Source organism: Leucopleurus acutus, assembly GCF_964270905.1.
Source record: "Leucopleurus acutus genome assembly, chromosome: 3".
Lineage (NCBI taxonomy): Eukaryota > Metazoa > Chordata > Mammalia > Artiodactyla > Delphinidae > Leucopleurus > Leucopleurus acutus.
In genome coordinates this window covers 168506082-168524139 of record NC_139145.1, presented here as the reverse complement: position 1 = coordinate 168524139, position 18058 = coordinate 168506082, and the positions used below count along the sequence as shown (strand labels likewise).

Genomic DNA, 18058 nt, shown 5'->3' with positions numbered 1-18058 from the left:
ATGGCTCTCGGCTGGTACTCACATGGGTACCAGCATCCCTGCTACCCTTTCAATTGATATCTTCATAATGTTCCCGTTTTAGTAGAGTTGAAATTAAAAATTTCCCAAGACATACATAAATCTTATATTTGTCATCAGGTATGATTTTCACCTGACTCAGTGTTGGGTCTATGAGCTTCAATCCCATCACCTTAATCATCGGCAGATGGGTGAGCCTCCCGGACTCACAGGCACTTGCGTGAGAGCTCACAGGTGAGTGTCCTTCCTAAAATATCATAGGTTGCAAGACTATGCCCTTCAATGATACGTTTCTATTACACTGAGGCTTGTTAGAGAAGAGTAAGATAACCAGAAGTCAACTTACAGGAACAAAATGAAGAAAGACCAAGAAACAAACAGAAAAGCTGGAAGAAACTCACTTTCTCTTTGATGAGAAGCTCTTTTTTTCATTACTATTGTATAGCTTTATACTACAAAAATATGGCTAATTTGTCAATGCCCTGATTATTGTCAAACACTGCTTTGTGTATGGATCAAGTTAGTTGCCATTTGGAATAACATTTGAATTCGGCACAGAATCACTTGTCATGCATACACTGAACCCAAAACACTAAAGACATACTCATTTGGAGAAGAAAATGTCATCACTCTCTCTCAGATCTGCTGTTACAGCCCTATACACCACGAAAGTGAAACTTTTATCAACTTTGTGAACTATTATTACTATCATTACTTTTATAATTATACACAAACCTCTAAATGTCAACATAGTCTTTCATTTGGAATTTTCATGTATATATAAAGTAGAAACTTTTTTTAGTGGGTTCTTTTAACAAAGAAGTATACAAATCATCCATGAACTATTATTCCAGTAGTATAAACAAACAGATCAAATACTGCGGGGACATTACTGAAAAGGTTAACTGTGATTATTTCTGAAATTGTGTTTTTTCTTTATGCTTTACAGTATTTTCTACAGTCTCTAAAATGAAAGTGCCTGAGTCTCATCACTGAAAATACAAACATGATTAGTTTTTAAAGAGGCATGGGTAAAAGAGAATATGACTATCAATGCTTTTAAAATAATATGAAAGATTATGTGCACCTTGGAAATGGTCAATTTAAGGATCCTTCCAGAAATTGCATGAATTCAGATGCAACTACCTTCGGGTACTATATAACCACAAATCACCTAAAGAGAAGTGGCTTTTTGGGTTGGTTTTGTTTTTTGTTTTTGTTTGTCTTTGTTTTTGTTTTGCAGCAGGAGAACTTCTTTTTGCAAAGAATTTTTAACTGATTTCAATTTCAGGAACATAAAGTATCTCTGGTATAAAGTGAAACCATCCAATAAATGGCTTTACAAGGCCTAGTGCTAACTATGAAAAAACAAAAATACTATCACTGTATTTTTCCACTGCTCATATATTTAAACCATTACGGATTTCTGCAATATACACCTGCTATCTAAACTTCTTTTGCTAGGTCAAGCCCTCCTAAACAGGAATCTGAGTGTTGGGTTATTTTTAAAGTTGTATAACTGGCTCACACTCCCTCTCAAACCTTCTGAGCCTAATCCCAGCAACTATCTTATGTAAAATTGCTATTCTCCGCACTCAGTGGTATCTGCCTGAAATGCATATGCACACGCATGCGGAAACCCACAGATACCCACACAGCTGCCCCACCACGCCATGCTTACAGGATGCCTGTCATTGTGACAATCTCTCTTCCTGGATTATTTCATTTAATCCTCACAACAGCTGAAAGGGGTAGAAATAATTATATCAACTTTAAAGATAAGAAAATTAGACTCCGAAATGGGCTCAAGGTCATGCAGTTAAGCAAGTCCATCTACCCCTTTCTTTCGTTTCGTTACTGAGTATCCACAATGTACCACGTCCTGTTCTAGAACAGAAATACAGCCCATGCTCCTAGGGTTGCTTATCTGAAATTCAAGTTTAACTGCACATCCTGAACTTCTATGTGCTAAGTCTGGTGATCCTATATTGCTCCTGGTCACTATGCCATAGTGCAAGCTAGGTTGACTCAGTGGGTAGGCCAATCCCTCCCATGGCTGGTCTGGGACTGTGGTGAAATGAGATGGATAGAGACCTTAAGAAACTCTGGGATGGAGACTTCCAGGAATGCTGGGATAGAGACTTCTGGGGACACTGGGATGGAGACCTCCAGGGAGGCTGGGATGGAGACCTCAAGGAATAATAGAATGGAGCCCTCTGGGGATACTGGGCTGGAGACTGTCAGGAATAGGTGTCCCCTGGGGACAGTTCTCAGGTGCTGTCTGCAGTCAGGACAGAACTACGGTGATGTCTCTTCCAAATCTTCATTTTCTCAGTGGCTTCTCACAACCCCATTAGGAGAATCTGTGTCACTGACCAAAAGCCTACCACCTGCAGAGTGTAGGCATATATGTGACACTGCCCTGTTTGTGTAGTGCCAAGGACCTCCAGAAACAATGGAGTGTCTTTTGAGTCAAGCTCACAGGAAAACTGTTTCCAAAACTCTTTAGAGTTGAATGAGACATGCAGGATTCAGCTACACCAGTTGAGGTCATAGTTGCACCTGCTACCCCAGCAGGGGGCCCTTCCCCTTGGCTAAGGGTGAGAGTCCGTTTTCCCTAAGGATTAGCTTTGGGGTTTAGAGACTGCTACTCCCTGTGTCTTGCCCAACTGTAGGCATCTGGAATAAATCTGCTGCGACTCCAGCCCCCCTTTCCCTAAGTGTCCTACCAAATGCAGAGGGTCACACATAGAAACCAAATCCTGGAAATAAATATGGTGAATCAATAGGTATCTTTGAGCTTCTGCCCGGAGGAGAAAGTGTGCTACATTTTAGAGAAAACAAGAAAAGACAGCCACATCCTCTACCATCTGGTACGTCACTATCTGAGAATGGGAAAGGGGAGAGTGAAACATGAACAGAAATAATGCAATAAGTGCAGTAATGAAGAGAGATGGCAGGTGTGCCAACAGAACCGTACAGAGCAGGGAACATAGCAGCTCAGTCCCAAAGGAGGACCCTTGAGCCAGATCTTTACAATGAGTATGAGTTCACCCAGTGGATAACTTGAGATGTGGGTGGGTGGTTAGCTAATATTCTAGGAAAGCAAAAGAGATTACCAAATCCCAGAGGCAAGAAGGAGAACGTTCTATAGTTGTGGGCAACATAAATAATTCCTCGTGCCTGAACTATGTGAGAATGAAAAGTGTGTCTCTATAGGATGTAGGACGATGAGCCAGAGGGTCTGATGGGCCACACCAAAAGAGCCTAATAAATCCAAACTAATCCAGAAGATCCCTGGAGAAAATAGTATTTCTATAACACAAGGGAAGGCATACAAGTCATAAGAACTCCGGTAGGAGCTACTGAGGCTTGTATTTTTAAAAGATGACTTTGGCCATGGTACGCAGAAGGAGGAGAAAATCTGGAGGCCAGGAGACCAATTAAAAAGCCCTGTAGGGCTTCCCTGGTGGCGCAGTTGTTGAGAGTCCGCCTGCCAATGCAGGAGACACGGGTTCGTGCCCCGGTCCGGGAAGATCCCACATGCCGTGGAGCTGCTGGGCCCGGGAGCCGTGGCCTCTGAGCCTGCGCGTCTGGAGCCTGTGCTCCGCAACGGGAGAGGCCACGGCAGTGAGAGGCCTGCATACCGCAAAAAAAAAAAAAAAAAAAAAAAAAAAAAGCCCTGCAGTGCGTGGCCCAGGCTCCCAGTGATGGAATTTGATGGAAGTCAGCATTAGAAATTCCCCAGCTAGTCCCAATGGGCTGAAGTAAGTATAAGAGTACCAAGTAAGCCCATCCAATCCATACTCACTGTCCAATCAATAAACACTAAAAGAGATACAAGTGACATGTTAAGTGCCAGGAACTAAACCGACTTCTGTCTGTTCATTTAAGTTATGACCGTACGTCTTGAGTCTTCAAGTGTTAGGTGGATGAATGAGGTCTTCTTAAGATCTGAGAGCAAAGGCAGTGATTCTAGAAATTGTTCAGTGTTTGTCCAGAGCTTAAGCCAGATTTAGCTTCACTCACGTAGAAATTGCACAACCTCTCTTGCTATGAAAGGTATGTTTCATAATCTAGTACATTTGGCCGAAACAGATAACGTGCACTCCTCTGCCTAAAGTGCTTTCCTTGAAGGCCAGAAGAGTCCAAAATCTACAAATCATCTCTTTGGGTTATTACATCATTATTCCTAAGAGATGAACATAAAATATGTTTTAAACATCATCCTCAAACACACTGGCAGGATAGGTGATTGGAAGGTAGGGATTACACATGTTTTCTAAGGAAGTCATGGTAAATACGAGGGATGCAACACAAGATCTGTTCTGATTGGGTTCCAGTGGCCTCACCTTCAAACTGGAAGGTCAGGCACTGACCTGGAGACAGGAGCACATGCTCCTTAAGAGAAATAAATAATAGCAACTCCCTTGAATTCTCAATTGACTGGTAAATATCATAATGGGAGTCACAAAGAAAGGTAGTGATGCGTGTTGGAATGGGTATCAAGGTCTCCTGATGTCTAGAATTATGATGAACAGTATACTGACAAATAAGAACATGGTTTTTGGACTCAAACTTTGACTGAAACCTGGGTCCATCTTTGATTCAACATAATAAATGTGTCCCTGGGGTAACATTTATCCACCTTCTGTCTCAGTTTCCTCATCTCTAAAATAGGGATGGTGACAATACCTACCTCTCAGGCTTCACAGGTGGAAAAAATAAATGAATTCATGTTAGAACTGCTCCTGGCACTTGGGAAACACCCAATAAACTCCTGCTATGAAGAGCAGCAGTCATCTTATTAGTTGTAGCACACTTCATGACACTCGTATAGAATTTCATTCTTAGATTAAATATTACTTAGCACTCGTCAACTATGGCAGAGAAGCTTGTGTAACTGCAGAGATGTCAAATGAAGTCCGAAAATATCTGCGGAGGCAAAATGTAAAGTCTCTCACCTTGCTCCTACAAGAAGTTCTTTCTGTCCTGGGTCAAATGTTAACTGCGAGAAATCCACAGCATTCTTCGCTCTGAACTCCTGCAACCAGGGGCCAATTTCTAAAGAGGAAAAATAAATAGATAAAAACATAAAAATGAATGTTCTTCCCCCCTCTGGGGACCACAGACAATGCACATCAGGTAGCAAACGTTACATTTCAGAGGATTTGAAGGGCCCCCCAGGTGATCATTTAGGGGCCACTGGAGGTTTCTGTCAGGGTGTCACATAATCCACACTGAGAATGTGTAAAACATAGAGGGCAGCCACCCAATAAAAAGGAAGTGAAGCATCAATGCTTGGTTGTGATTTACAAGCCAGATGTGCATTTTCCTTTTGCCTCTGGACTGGGCAGAAAATAACACAGCACTCACACGATTCATCAGAGGAATATTGAATGCAAACAAGATCATTTCCTGTGCAGCTTGATGGGAAGGAGCCAAAGATGTGGGAAAATCACAAAAGCCACAGAAGCACCATCTGCCTTCTTTCAAAATGGACATTCCATTTCCCTGTCCTTTAGATTTCTATTTGGGCCCCAAGATTAGACTAGTTAAACACTCTCAGTCCTTTCTAGATGAGAAATTCACAGTCAATTCTAGGCCTCATTTGCATTTTTTAAGGGAAATCAGAAAATAGCCACTCTTTAGAGACAGGTTTTTTACAAGCACTGTTAACTCCTATTAAATGACCTCCAGCCTAGAGTCCGATTATTACAACATGAGAGTATTTGAAGAGGGATAGAACTCAGCCTTATTAGCCATATTTGCAACTTTCATTAGCTCATTTCTGACACAGAAAAAATCTTCAGTGAGTTGTCTGCCAGTTGTGCTGAACCTTATTATTATCCTTGACAACTAACCATGTGATCTGATTGTCTTTTTTTTTTTTTTTTTTTTTTTTTTTTTTGCGGTACGCGGGCCTCTCACTGCTGTGACCTCTCCCGTTGCAGAGCACAGGCTCCGGACGCGCAGGCTCAGCAGCCATGGCTCACGGGCTTAGTTGCTCCGCGGCATGTGGGATCTTCCTGGACCGGGGCACGAACCCGTGTCCCCTGCATCGGCAGGCGGACTCTCAACCACTGCACCACCAGGGAAGCCCCTGATTGTCTTTTTCCTTGAGCTTAATATTTTGAGTGATGTCACACTGACTAAACAGGTGCATGACAACTGGCAAATCGACAGTTACTGGTTTGTGGAAAAAGTGTGTAGCACAGAAATAATCTCTTGCACAAAACCAGATGCTAAAAAAAGATCTAATATGGAAATATGCCCATGTCTTAACACATGTCTTGTAGAAAGGCCTTTGTTGATGTAAATGAGGTAGATTATTTCCAAGCAATAGCTTTGTGCAACAAATATGGCTTTTCTCTACTATCAGTTATTGGGGGAAAAAACGGACGTGAACTGAAAGTTCTATTCTGCTTAAAGGAAACCAGTGTTGAGTTATATAGAGATCTGTATTTGGTTTTTGATATTTTCATGTTATCTTGACTGTTTTTAGTATTTTATATAAAATTCTTCATTTTATAGGCAAGTCAATTTTTTAAAAAAATCCTTATTTATTGCAAAATAAATACAAGGTCCTGGAGCTATAAGAAGATGTTAATAAATGATCTGTTCCAGGAGTTTTTAATTCAGTTAGGGAAGGAGCACAAATATCTTCTTTAAACACAGTATCTATAGATACAAGATCTTTACAGGTATTTATAGGGTTACAGGAAGTATTCATACACAGAAAGGAGAGATGACTGAGGGGCTTAGGGACCAGGAAAAGAGAGATCTGACCAGAGATTCACAGAACAGATGTGTCCTGAGGAAGCAAGAGTGCCATGTGGAAGACATGGTGCCCCCTGTGGCTGTAACTGGTATTGCTCATATTCACTCTTATGGGGCCCCAGATCAGATTCTCTGCTCTTGGGCAAGAACACTAAGGCTCTTATGTTTGCATTGCTCACTGCAGTGCCTGCAGCTCAAGGTACAGTAGCTTGAATGTATAGGCAATACTAAATGTGTGGAATGAAAAAGTAAGAATAAGCTAGGGTTCTGTCTGTCCGTTTTTTTTTTTAATGAATTAAATTTTTTTTTTCTTAATAATTTTTTTTCTAATTTTAATAACTTTACTTTATTTTATTTTATTTTATCTTCTTCTTTCTTTCTTTTCTCCCTTTTATTCTGACCTCTGTGGAGGACAGGCTCTTGGTGGCCCAGCCAGGTGTCAGAGCTGTGCCTCTGAGGTGGGAGAGCCAAGTTCAGGACGCTGGTGCACAAGAGACCTTCCAGTTCCATGTAATATCAAAAGGAGAAAATCTCCCAGAGATCTCCATCTCAACACCAAGACCCAGCTCCACTCAACAACCAGCAAGCTACAGTGCTGGATGCCCTATGCCAAACAACTAGCAAGACAGGAACACAACCCCACCCATTAGAGAGCGGCTGCCTAAAATCATAATAAGGCCACAGACACCCCAAAACACACCACCAGACGTGGACCTGCCCACCAGAAAGACAAGATCCAGCCTCATCCACCAGAACACAGGCACTAGTCCCCTATACCAGGAAGCTTGCACAACTACCTGAACAAACCTTAGCCACTGGAGACACAAACTAAAAACAACGGGAACTACAAAGCTGCAGCCTGCAAAAAGGAGACACCAAATACAGTGAGACAAGCAAAATGAGAAGACAGAGAAACACACAGCAGATGAAGGAGCAAGGTAAAAACCCACCAGACCTAACAAGTGAAGAGGAAATAGGCAGTCTAACTGAAAAAGAATTCAGAATAATGATAGTAAAGATGATCCAAAATCTTGGAAATAAAATGGAGAAAATACAAGAAAAGTTTAACAAGGACCTAGAAAAACTAAAGAGAAAACAAACAGTGCTGAACTACACAATATATGAAATTAAAAATTCTATAGAAGGGATCAATAGCAGAAAAACTGAGGCAGAAGAACAGATAAGTGACCTGGAAGATAAAACAGTGGAAATAACTAAATAACTACTGCAGAGCAGAATAAAGAAAAAAGAATGAAAAGAATTGAGGACAGTCTCAGAGACCTCTGCAAAACATTAAACACACCAACATTCGAATTATAGGGGTCCCAGAAGAAGAAGAGAAAAAGAAAGGGACTAAGAAAATATGTGAAGAGATTACAGTTGAAAACTCCCCTAATATAGGAAAGGAAATAGTTGATCAAGTCCAGGAAGCACAGAGAATCCCATACAGGATAAATCCAAGGGGAAACACACCCAGACACATATTAATCAAACTATCAAAAATTAAATACAAAGAACAAATATTAAAAGCAGCCAGGGAAAAACAACAAATAACACATAAAGGAATCCCCATAAGGTTAACAGCTGATCTTTCAGCAGAAACTGTGCAAGCCAGAAGTGAGTGGCAGGACATAGTTAAAATGATGAAGGAGAAAAACCTACAACCAAGATTACTCTACCCAGCAAGGATCTCATTCAGATTTGACAGAAAAATTAAAAGCTTTACAGACAAGCAAAAGCTAAGAGAATTCAGCACCACCAAACCAGCTTTACAACAAATGGTAAAGTAATTTCTCTAGGTAGGAAACACAAGAGAAATAAAAGACCTACAATAATAAACCCAAAACAATTAAGAAAATGGTAATAGGAACATACATATCGATAATTACCTTAAATGTAAATGGATTAAATGCTCCAACCAAAAGACATACACTGGATGAGTGGATAAAAAAACAATACCCATATATATGCTGTCTACAAGAGACCTATTTCAGACCTAGGGACACATACAGACTGACAGTGAGGGGATGGAAAACGATATTCCATGCAAATGGAAATCAAAAGACAGCTGGAGTAGGAATTCTCGTATCAGACAAAAGAGACTTTAAAACAAAGACTATTACAAGAGACAAAGAAGGACACTACATAATGATCAAGGATCAATCCAAGAAGAAGATATAACAATTGTAAATATTTATGCACCCAACATAGGAACACCTCAATACATAAGGCAAATACTAAGAGCCATAAAAGGGGAAATTGACAGCAACACAATCATAGTAGAGGACTTTAACACTGCACTTTCACCAATGGACAGATAATCCAAAGTGAAAATAAATAAGGAAACACAACCTTTAAATGATACATTAAACAACATGGACTTAATTGATGTTTATAAGACATTCCATCCAGAAACAACAGAATACACATTCTTCTCAAGTGCTCACAGAACATTCTCCAGGATAGATCATATCTTGGGTCACAAATCAAGCCTTGGTAAATTTAAGAAAATTGAAATCATATCAAGTATCATTTCTGACCACAACGCTATGAGACAAGATATCAATTACAGGAAAAAATCTGTAAGAAATGCAAACACATGGAGGCTAAACAACACACTACTTAATAACCAAGAGATCACTGAAGAAATCAAAGAGGAAATCAAAAAATACCTAGAAACAAATGACAATGAAACACAACGACCCAAAACCTATGGAATGCAGCAAAAGCAGTTCAAAGAGGGAAGTTTATAGCAATACAATCCTACCTTAAGAAACAAGAAACATCTCAAATAAACAACTTAACCTTACACCTAAAGCAATTAGAGAAATAAGAATAAAAAAACCCCAACGTTAACAGAAGGAAAGAAATCATAAAAATCAGATCAGAAAGAAATGAAAAAGAAATGAAGGAAACAATAGCAAAGATCAATAAAACTAAAAGCTGGTTCTTTGGGAAGATAAACAATATTGATCAACCATTAGCCAGACTTATCAAGGAAAAAAGGGAGAAGACTCAAATCAATAGAATTAGAAATGAAAAAGGAGAAGTAACAACTGACACTGCAGAAATACAAAGGATCATGAGAGATTACTACAAGCAACTATATGCCAATAAAATAGACAACCTGGAAGAAATGGGCAAATTCTTAGAAATGCACAACCTGCCAAGACTGAATCAGGAAGAAATAGAAAATATGAATAGACCAATCACAAGCACTGAAATTGAAACTGTGATTAAAAATCTTCCAACAAACAAAAGCCCAGGACCAGATGGCTTCACAGGAGAATTCTAGCAAACATTTAGAGAAGAGGTAACACCTATCCTTCTCAAACTCTTTCAAAATATAGCAGAGGGAGGAACTCATTCCCAAACCCATTCTAAGAGGCCACCATCACTCTGATACCAAAACCAAACAAAGATGTCACAAAGAAAGAAAACTACAGGCCAATATCATTGACGAACATAGATGCAAAAATCCTCAACACAATACTAGCAAACAGAATCCAACAGCACATTAAAAGGATCATACACCATGATCAAGTGGGGTTTATCCCCGGCATGCAAGGATCCTTCAATATACACAAATCAATCAACGTCATACACCATATTAACAAATTGAAGGAGAAAAACCATCTGATCATCTCAATAGATGCAGAAAAAGCTTTCGACAAAATTGAACACCCATTTATGATAAAAACCCTCCAGAAAGTAGGCATAGAGGGAACATTCCTCAACATAAAAAAGGCCATATATGATAAACCCACAGCCAACATTGTCCTCAATGGTGAAAAGCTGAAACCATTTCCACTAACATCAGGAACAAGACAAAGTTGCCCACTCTCACAACTATTATGCAACACAGTTTTGGAAGTTTTAACCACAGCAATCAAAGAAGAAAAAGAAATAAAAGGAATACAAATTGGAAAAGAAGAAGTAAAGCTGTCACTGTTTGCAGATGACATGATACTATACACAGAGAATCCTAAAGATGCTATCAGAAAACTACTAGAGCGAATCAATGAATTTGGTAAAGTGGCAGGATACAAAATTAATGCACAGAAATCTCTTGCATTCCTATACACTAATGATGAAAAATCTGAAAGTGAAATTAAGAAAACACTCCCATTTACCATTGCAACAAAAAGAATAAAATTCTAGGAATAAACCTACCTAAGGAGACAAAAGACCTGTATGCAGAAAATTATAAGACACTGATGAAAGATATTAAAGATGATACAAATAGATGGAGAGATATACCATGTTCTTGGATTGGAAGAGTCAACATTGTGAACATGACTATAGTACCCAAAGCAATCTACAGATTCAATGCAATCCCTATCAAACTACCAATGGCATTTTTCACAGAACTAGAACAAAAAATTTCACCATTTGTATGGAAATACAAAAGACCTGGAACAGCCAAAGCAATCTTGAGAAAGAAGAACGGAGCTGGAGGAATCAGGCTCCCTGACTTCAGACTCTACTACAAAGCTACAGTAATCAAGACAGTATGGTACTGGCACAGAAACAGAAATATAGATCAATGGAACACGATAGAAAGCCCAGAGATAAACTCACGCACATATGGTCACCTTATCTTTGATAAAAGAAGCAAGAATATACAATGGAGAAAAGACAGCCTCTTCAATAAGTGGTGCTGGGAAAACTGAGCAGCTACATGTAAAAGAATGAAATTAGAACACTCCCTAGCACCATGCACAAAAATAAACTCCAAATGGATTAAAGGCCTAAATGTAAGGCCAGACACCACCAAACTCTTAGAGGAAAACATAGGCAGCACACTATGACATAAATCACAGCAAGATCCTTTTTGACCCACCTCCTAGAGAAATGGAAATAAAAACAAAAATAAACAAATGGCACCTAATGAAACTTAAAAGCTTTTGCACAGCAAAGGAAACCCTAAACAAGACAAAAAGACAACCCTCAGAATGGGAGAAAATATTTGCAAATGAAGCAAATGACAAAGGATTAATCTCCAAAACATACAAGCAACTCATGAAGCTCAGTATCAAAAAAAACAAACAACCCAATCCAATAATGGGCAGAAGACCTAAATAGACATTTCTCCAAAGAAGATATGCAGATTGCCAACAAACACATGAAAGAATGCTCAACATCATTAATCATTAGACAAATGCAAATCAAAACTACAATGGGATCTCACCTCACACCAGTCAGAATGGCCATATCATCAAAAAATCTACAAACAATAAATGCTGGAGAGGGTGTGGAGAAAAGGGAACACTCTTGCACTGTTGGTCGGAATGTAAATTGATACAGCCAATATGGAGAACAGTATGGAGGTTCCTTAAAGAACTACAAATAGAACTACCATATGACCCAGCAATCCCACTACTGGGCATATACCCTGAGAAAACCATAATTCAAAAAGAGTCATGTACCAAAATGTTCATTGCAGTTCTATTTACAATAGCCCGGAGATGGAAACAACCTAAGTGTCCATCATCGGATGAATGGATAAAGAAGATGTGGCACATATATACAATGGAATATTACTCAGCCATGAAAAGAAACAAAATTGAGCTATTTGTAATGAGTTGGATAGACCTAGAGTCTTTCATACAGAGTGAAGTAAGTCAGAAAGAGAGAGACAAATACCGTTTGCTAACACATATATATGGAATTTAAGGGAAAAAAAGGTCATGAAGAACCTAGAGGTAATACAGGAATAAAGACACAGACCTACTAGAGAATGGACTTGAGGATATGGGGAGGGGGAAGAGTAAGCTGTGACAAAGCAAGAGAGAGGCAAGGACATATACACAGTACCAAACGTGAGGTGGACAGCTAGTGGGAAGCAGCCGCATAGCATAGGGAGATCAGCTTGGTGCTTTGTGACCACCTGGAGGGGTGGGATAGGGAGGGTGGGAGGGAGGGAGACGCAAGAGGGAAGAGATATGGGAACATATGTATATATATAACTGATTCATTTTGTTGTAAAGCAGAAACTAACACACTATTGTAAAGCAATTATACTCCAATAAAGATGTTAAAAAATTTAAAAAAATATATTCAATAAACTGTTAGATAAATTAAAATATTTTTATACCAGTAAAAGCGAAATAATACAATTACCAAAAAAGCATAAAGTATCTTTTATTTACACTTTTATTTGCAAACATGACACATAAAACACAGCATTTTAAAATGCTAACAGTGCTTTGCCAGATCCTTTTGGTTTTTAGCTGCATATCTGCTCACCATGAGTCTAGTGTTTTATCAAGTCTCTTCATATGTTTCTTTGCAATGACATATAATAATCCATTTCTCACAGGTTCACTATAGGAAAAATCCACAAACTGCAAGTTGTACAAAATATTTGTTCTCTGGAATTGGGTTCTTCTAAACTTTACTGCTTCACCTTGGACAGCATGCCTGGTGGATTTCTAAGAAACCAAACAGTTATGATAGTTCATTTTTCTTGAAGTGCTCCTGATTTGGGTGTTCTTAACTCAAACGCAATTTAAAAACCACAAGTCTCAAATTAGGCTATGTTTTACAGCCTGGAATCCATGGTATAATAAGTATTCACAACATAAATAGACATTAAATAATAACCACAAATCAGTTAAATTATAGGAAAGAATGCATATATTATTCTAGGAAGGGCAAAAGCAGAGAGCCTGTATCAGGGGGTATTTGTCAGATGAGGCTGGCCAGGGGCAGGCTGAGGGCATGCTTCACTCTGAGAAGGACTTCTTGTGTGACTTTTGGATATAGCATTTCTCAAAGTTAGATAATTGCAGGATAACACAGAACTAAATAAATGCATTTCATACTTATCCTGGGTATGTATTTTAAGAAAAATCTTAGGAAACAAAATTTCAGTGGGATCAACTACCATTTCATAATGAAATGAAATGTACTCCCCTTCTGAATAAAGTGTAGGATTTGTGATTTCCATTGTTTCCCCAACTTTTATTCGTTTGCATGATTTTCTGGCCATAACAGAAACACTTGTTCATTCTCTGGATCTGAATATAAGTGTTAGGTGAGAACCAGGCTTCTCTGGTCCCCCAAATTCTGAGTTGTCCAGTGGTTACCAGAGACACACCTGGCAAGGCATAAAGAGAAGCTTCTGAAAGTTGTTAGTGAGCTGGGTTCAAAATCCACCTGGTAGGGGGCGTTGCTTTCTCCTTTGTTTATAACTTTTAAGATAGTGGAAACCTGTTTCATTAAACCATCTAGAGCCCTTATTGCTGGTGACTGCAGGATAAGAACCAAATTAACCAGTGGCAGGTTTTTACTGCTGGATAGCTCACACAAGAAGCAATTTCTATTCATCCATCCATCAAGGAAGACTGTTTCTTTTTTTAGTTAAAAGATTATGCAAATTTATATGCAAACTAGGCGAGACCCTCAAATTCCTGGCCTGTGGCTGGCTTTGTCCTCCAGGTTGTGAAGTTGGTGCCTGGGCTGTCCTGCCCTGAACTCTGCTTGGCTTATAAGCTCCCTGTGTCACCCACAGGAAACTCTCCTGGTGCAGAAGGTCTTAATTTTGCCTTGTGACCTGAAGCATATGACTGCGGGCTATAAAATCTAATTGCAAAATCTTAATGTTGTGCCAGAGGACATTAAAAAGTAATTTCCTTCAGATTTACAACTTCAGAATTACAAATGATGTTAATATGATGAAAAGTATAAAAATGAGTGATTCCTATTCAACAGGCACTTAGATTATTCCAAGAGTCAGCCATGTGCTTGTGTGTAAGCAGTCATGACGAGAAGTCTGAGAGGCACAAGTAAAGCCATTTGCCACTGGGTAACTACAGGGATTGCAGGAGACAGTTTCAGGAATTTCTTAGAATCTTAGGGTATTTGGTTTTAAAATATTCTTAGACTTTGTTCTGCCACATACTCAGGAATCGCCAGACTTTGGCTTTAAGACAATAAATCATTTGTTGAAGCTAACATCTCTTTCTGACAATTCAGGCTCAGTTTCTTCTCTGTCTCCTTGCTAGTGGAAACAGCATATGTTCTCATCTAAGACTCTACCACCACAGACCTCAGGAGTCAGGGGAAGAAGGAGGCCTCCACCACTCAAGAGACAAGCTAGGGTTGTCCCAGGAAGTCTCCTCATTTGAAGAAATGTGAAAAAGTCCCAAGGTGGTGTCTGCACAAGTACTGATTCTATCTGTACATCAGAACTAGAATGATTTCCAAAAGAGACCCAGATTTTTCCAGGAGCTTTAGGGTTAAGCATGAAGACAATATATACCAAGAATATTCTTAGATAGTTTACATAGTCAACTAATATTTCTTGAGTACCAGCTACATGAAGAACCCACCGTAGGTACTGGCTAGGATACAAAGTTATGTAAGACAGACCTCTGCCCGCGAGACATTTATAATTTAGTTTAAAAAGTGAGATATATACACAAGAGAGTTAAGCCAAAGAAGAGAAATGCTTGCTGGTACCAAGGAAAGCGTGATGATAAATGTTCCAAGGCAGCACTGTCCAATGAAAATATATTGCTACCTACACATGTGAATTTTTCCAGTAGTGACACTGAAAAGTTGTTGATTTTCAACAATAGTTTATTTAACCCATATAGCCACGATATTATTTCAACATGTTATCAAAATAAAAATTTTGGAGACATTTTCATCGCATATGTATGTTCTAAGTCTCTGAAGGCCAGTGCGTATTTTGCACTACCTACTGCACATCTCAGTTTGAACTAAGAACATTTCAACTGCTCAGTAGCCAAACATGGCTAGTGGCTACTCATTAGACAGCACATATCCAAGGTATTAGGAAAAGGACCTCCTTGATAATATAGAGGCATGGTTCTGTTACAGCCATTACTGAAAAGGAAATTAACTCTGGGTCCTCTCAGAACCAACTGCCAGCATCAGTTGCCTTATTTTTTTTTAACAAACTATAAAACAGGAAAATAATAGAACAATAGTATGTGTTGGGAAGAATATATAAATTAATTCCCAGGAAGCAGCCCGAAGAGTACCTAAAGCATGGAAGGGTCTCAAGAAATACCAGTTCCCAACTTCACCACTGGGGGCAGTAAAGGGTGGTTTTCACCCATCTCACAATTTTACCACGAGGATGGCTCTATTAAATCTTTTGACAACATCCTGCGGACGAGGCCACATATCTGACATCAGTTTTGCCTCCTCTTAGAACTATATTCACTTTCATGTACTGGGGTTGGCCAAAAAGTTTGTTCGGGTTTTTCTATATGCTGTTATGGAAAAATCCAAACAAACTTTTTGGTCAACCTCATAAATCACATTCTATCAATACCTACTCAGGGTGTAAGACCCAGGCCAAATTTAGAAAGGCATGAAGAACCATTCAAAACCAACTGAAAAAGTAACACCCTCTGTCAGAACTCTATTAATCCAGTGAGAGGTCCTTCAGAAACGGGTTGACTCAGCAGGTCTGGGGCATTCAAACCCTGCACTTTCCGAATGAAGTCTGATCCTTTACCAGCTCCTGGGAGATAATCTCTAAGGCCTTGGCATATCCTGCCTGATAAGAGTGATTCTGTATACCTGGGAGCCCTGATTAATGGTGGAGACCTTTGACCATGGTGTTATCAGTATGACCTCCATAGGGACAGGAGTCTAAATAACTAAGGTCAGCCACATGGGTGTTCCGTGCCTACCGACTGAGTCAAAAAAAACAGTAAAGCTCAAGTGAGATTCCCTGGTTGGCAATATTCCATACATTTTCCCATACATTTTGTCACGCATCTTGCTAAGAGAATTGCGTGCTGTCCAGATGATTCCACTGGGAGAGAACAAATAGAAAATTGCACCTGTTTTCTCCTGGACTTTGCTCTATGTGTCTTCTACCTTTGCTAATTTTAATCTGTATCCCTTTTTTGTAATAAACCATAACAATGAGTATAACAACTTTGCTGAGTTCTGTGAATCTTTCTAGCGAAATCATTGAAACTGAGAGTAGTTTGGGGGACCCCAAACTCAGAGGTTATCCCCCTTGTGATGATAATCACAGTAAATAAAATAATAAGACCCATATAAATATTCCTGTAAGGTATTCTAATACAGACATGTGGGTTTAGGTGAGTCAGAAATACACAGAAATCACTCTCTCCCTATATCACAGGATTATGTAACCTGCTTTTCTAAGAAGAGATACTAGTTCCCTTGAACAGCTAAGACTCTCTTAGGTAGTCTGTCTACAGCTTTTCCAAAGGGGCAATTCTTTCCTAGGATCAAGCTCACCAAATTCTTTTTGTGAGTTGTAATCGATCTATGGCTGGAAAACAGGTAAATGTTATTCATCATATTATTAGTACATTTCACTGTGATTTTCTTCACATATTTTACAGCCCCTGTCCTGTTTTTTGTTTTGTTTTCTTTTTGTTTTTCTTTTTGTTTTCCAATCCACTACAAGAAATTCTCTGCTTAGGAATTTTTACCTTGGATTCTTCCACAGAAACCAACAAGATAACAATAGATTAACGAAAATGAGCAGACATTCCATTAGAGTATTCATTGTTCTATTCAATAAGTAGCACTGGGCTTCCCTGGTGGCGCAGTGGTTGAGAGTCCGCCTGCCAATGCAGGGGACACGGGTTCGTGCCCCGGTCCGGGAAGATTCCACATGCCGCGGAGCGGCTGGGCCCGTGATCCATGGCCGCTGAGCCTGCGCGTCCGGAGCCTGTGCTCCGCAACGGGAGAGGCCACAACAGTGAGAGGCCCGCGTACCGCAAAAAAAAACCAAAAAAAACAAAAAAACATAATTAACACTGATATTCAATGAAGAAAGAAAGCCAAAATGCAACTGCTTTGGAGAGGTCTTTTAGGCGGGTTGGATAAAAGAAAGTCAGATTCCAAGTCATGAGTGTCCCAGTCCTCTCCTGCAATTCACACACACATTTGAAGGCACATTCTTAGTCTATGATGTCCCTGTGAACTCCCACCAACAGCCTTTGGAAGGCCATCCAATCTCAAGTGGCAAGGCTGCACTCTGCATGCACTGGCTTCCTCTGCCGGCAAGGTTCCATGGGCCACGGCCAACTGCCTTTGCTGGCCATCAGCCCCTCTCAAAGCCCCCTGCCCTTCACTTGTCTTCTGTTTTTCCCCAACGAACCCCCGGCTAGTTGCACCACAATCAGCTCTTCACTGAACTTATTCCCACTTCCCCACTTTGCTATCTCGATTCCACCTTTTCCGAACGACCTTCCTTCCTGCTCTCTAACAAATATAACAGGCTGGGAGCCAC

The 18058-nt window shown here is 39.7% G+C and overlaps 1 protein-coding gene across 1 annotated transcript in view; it reads right to left on the bottom strand.

Moving 5' to 3' along the window:
* Positions 1 to 18058, bottom strand: part of SEMA5A (semaphorin 5A) — a gene marked incomplete at its 3' end in the record, with an annotated part of 473237 nt that overhangs the window by 245633 nt on the left and 209546 nt on the right. The window contains exon 3 of the mRNA XM_082836606.1: positions 4983 to 5082. Coding sequence (XP_082692732.1) covers positions 4983 to 5082 — 100 coding nt within the window. The remainder of the gene's footprint in view (positions 1 to 4982; positions 5083 to 18058) is intronic.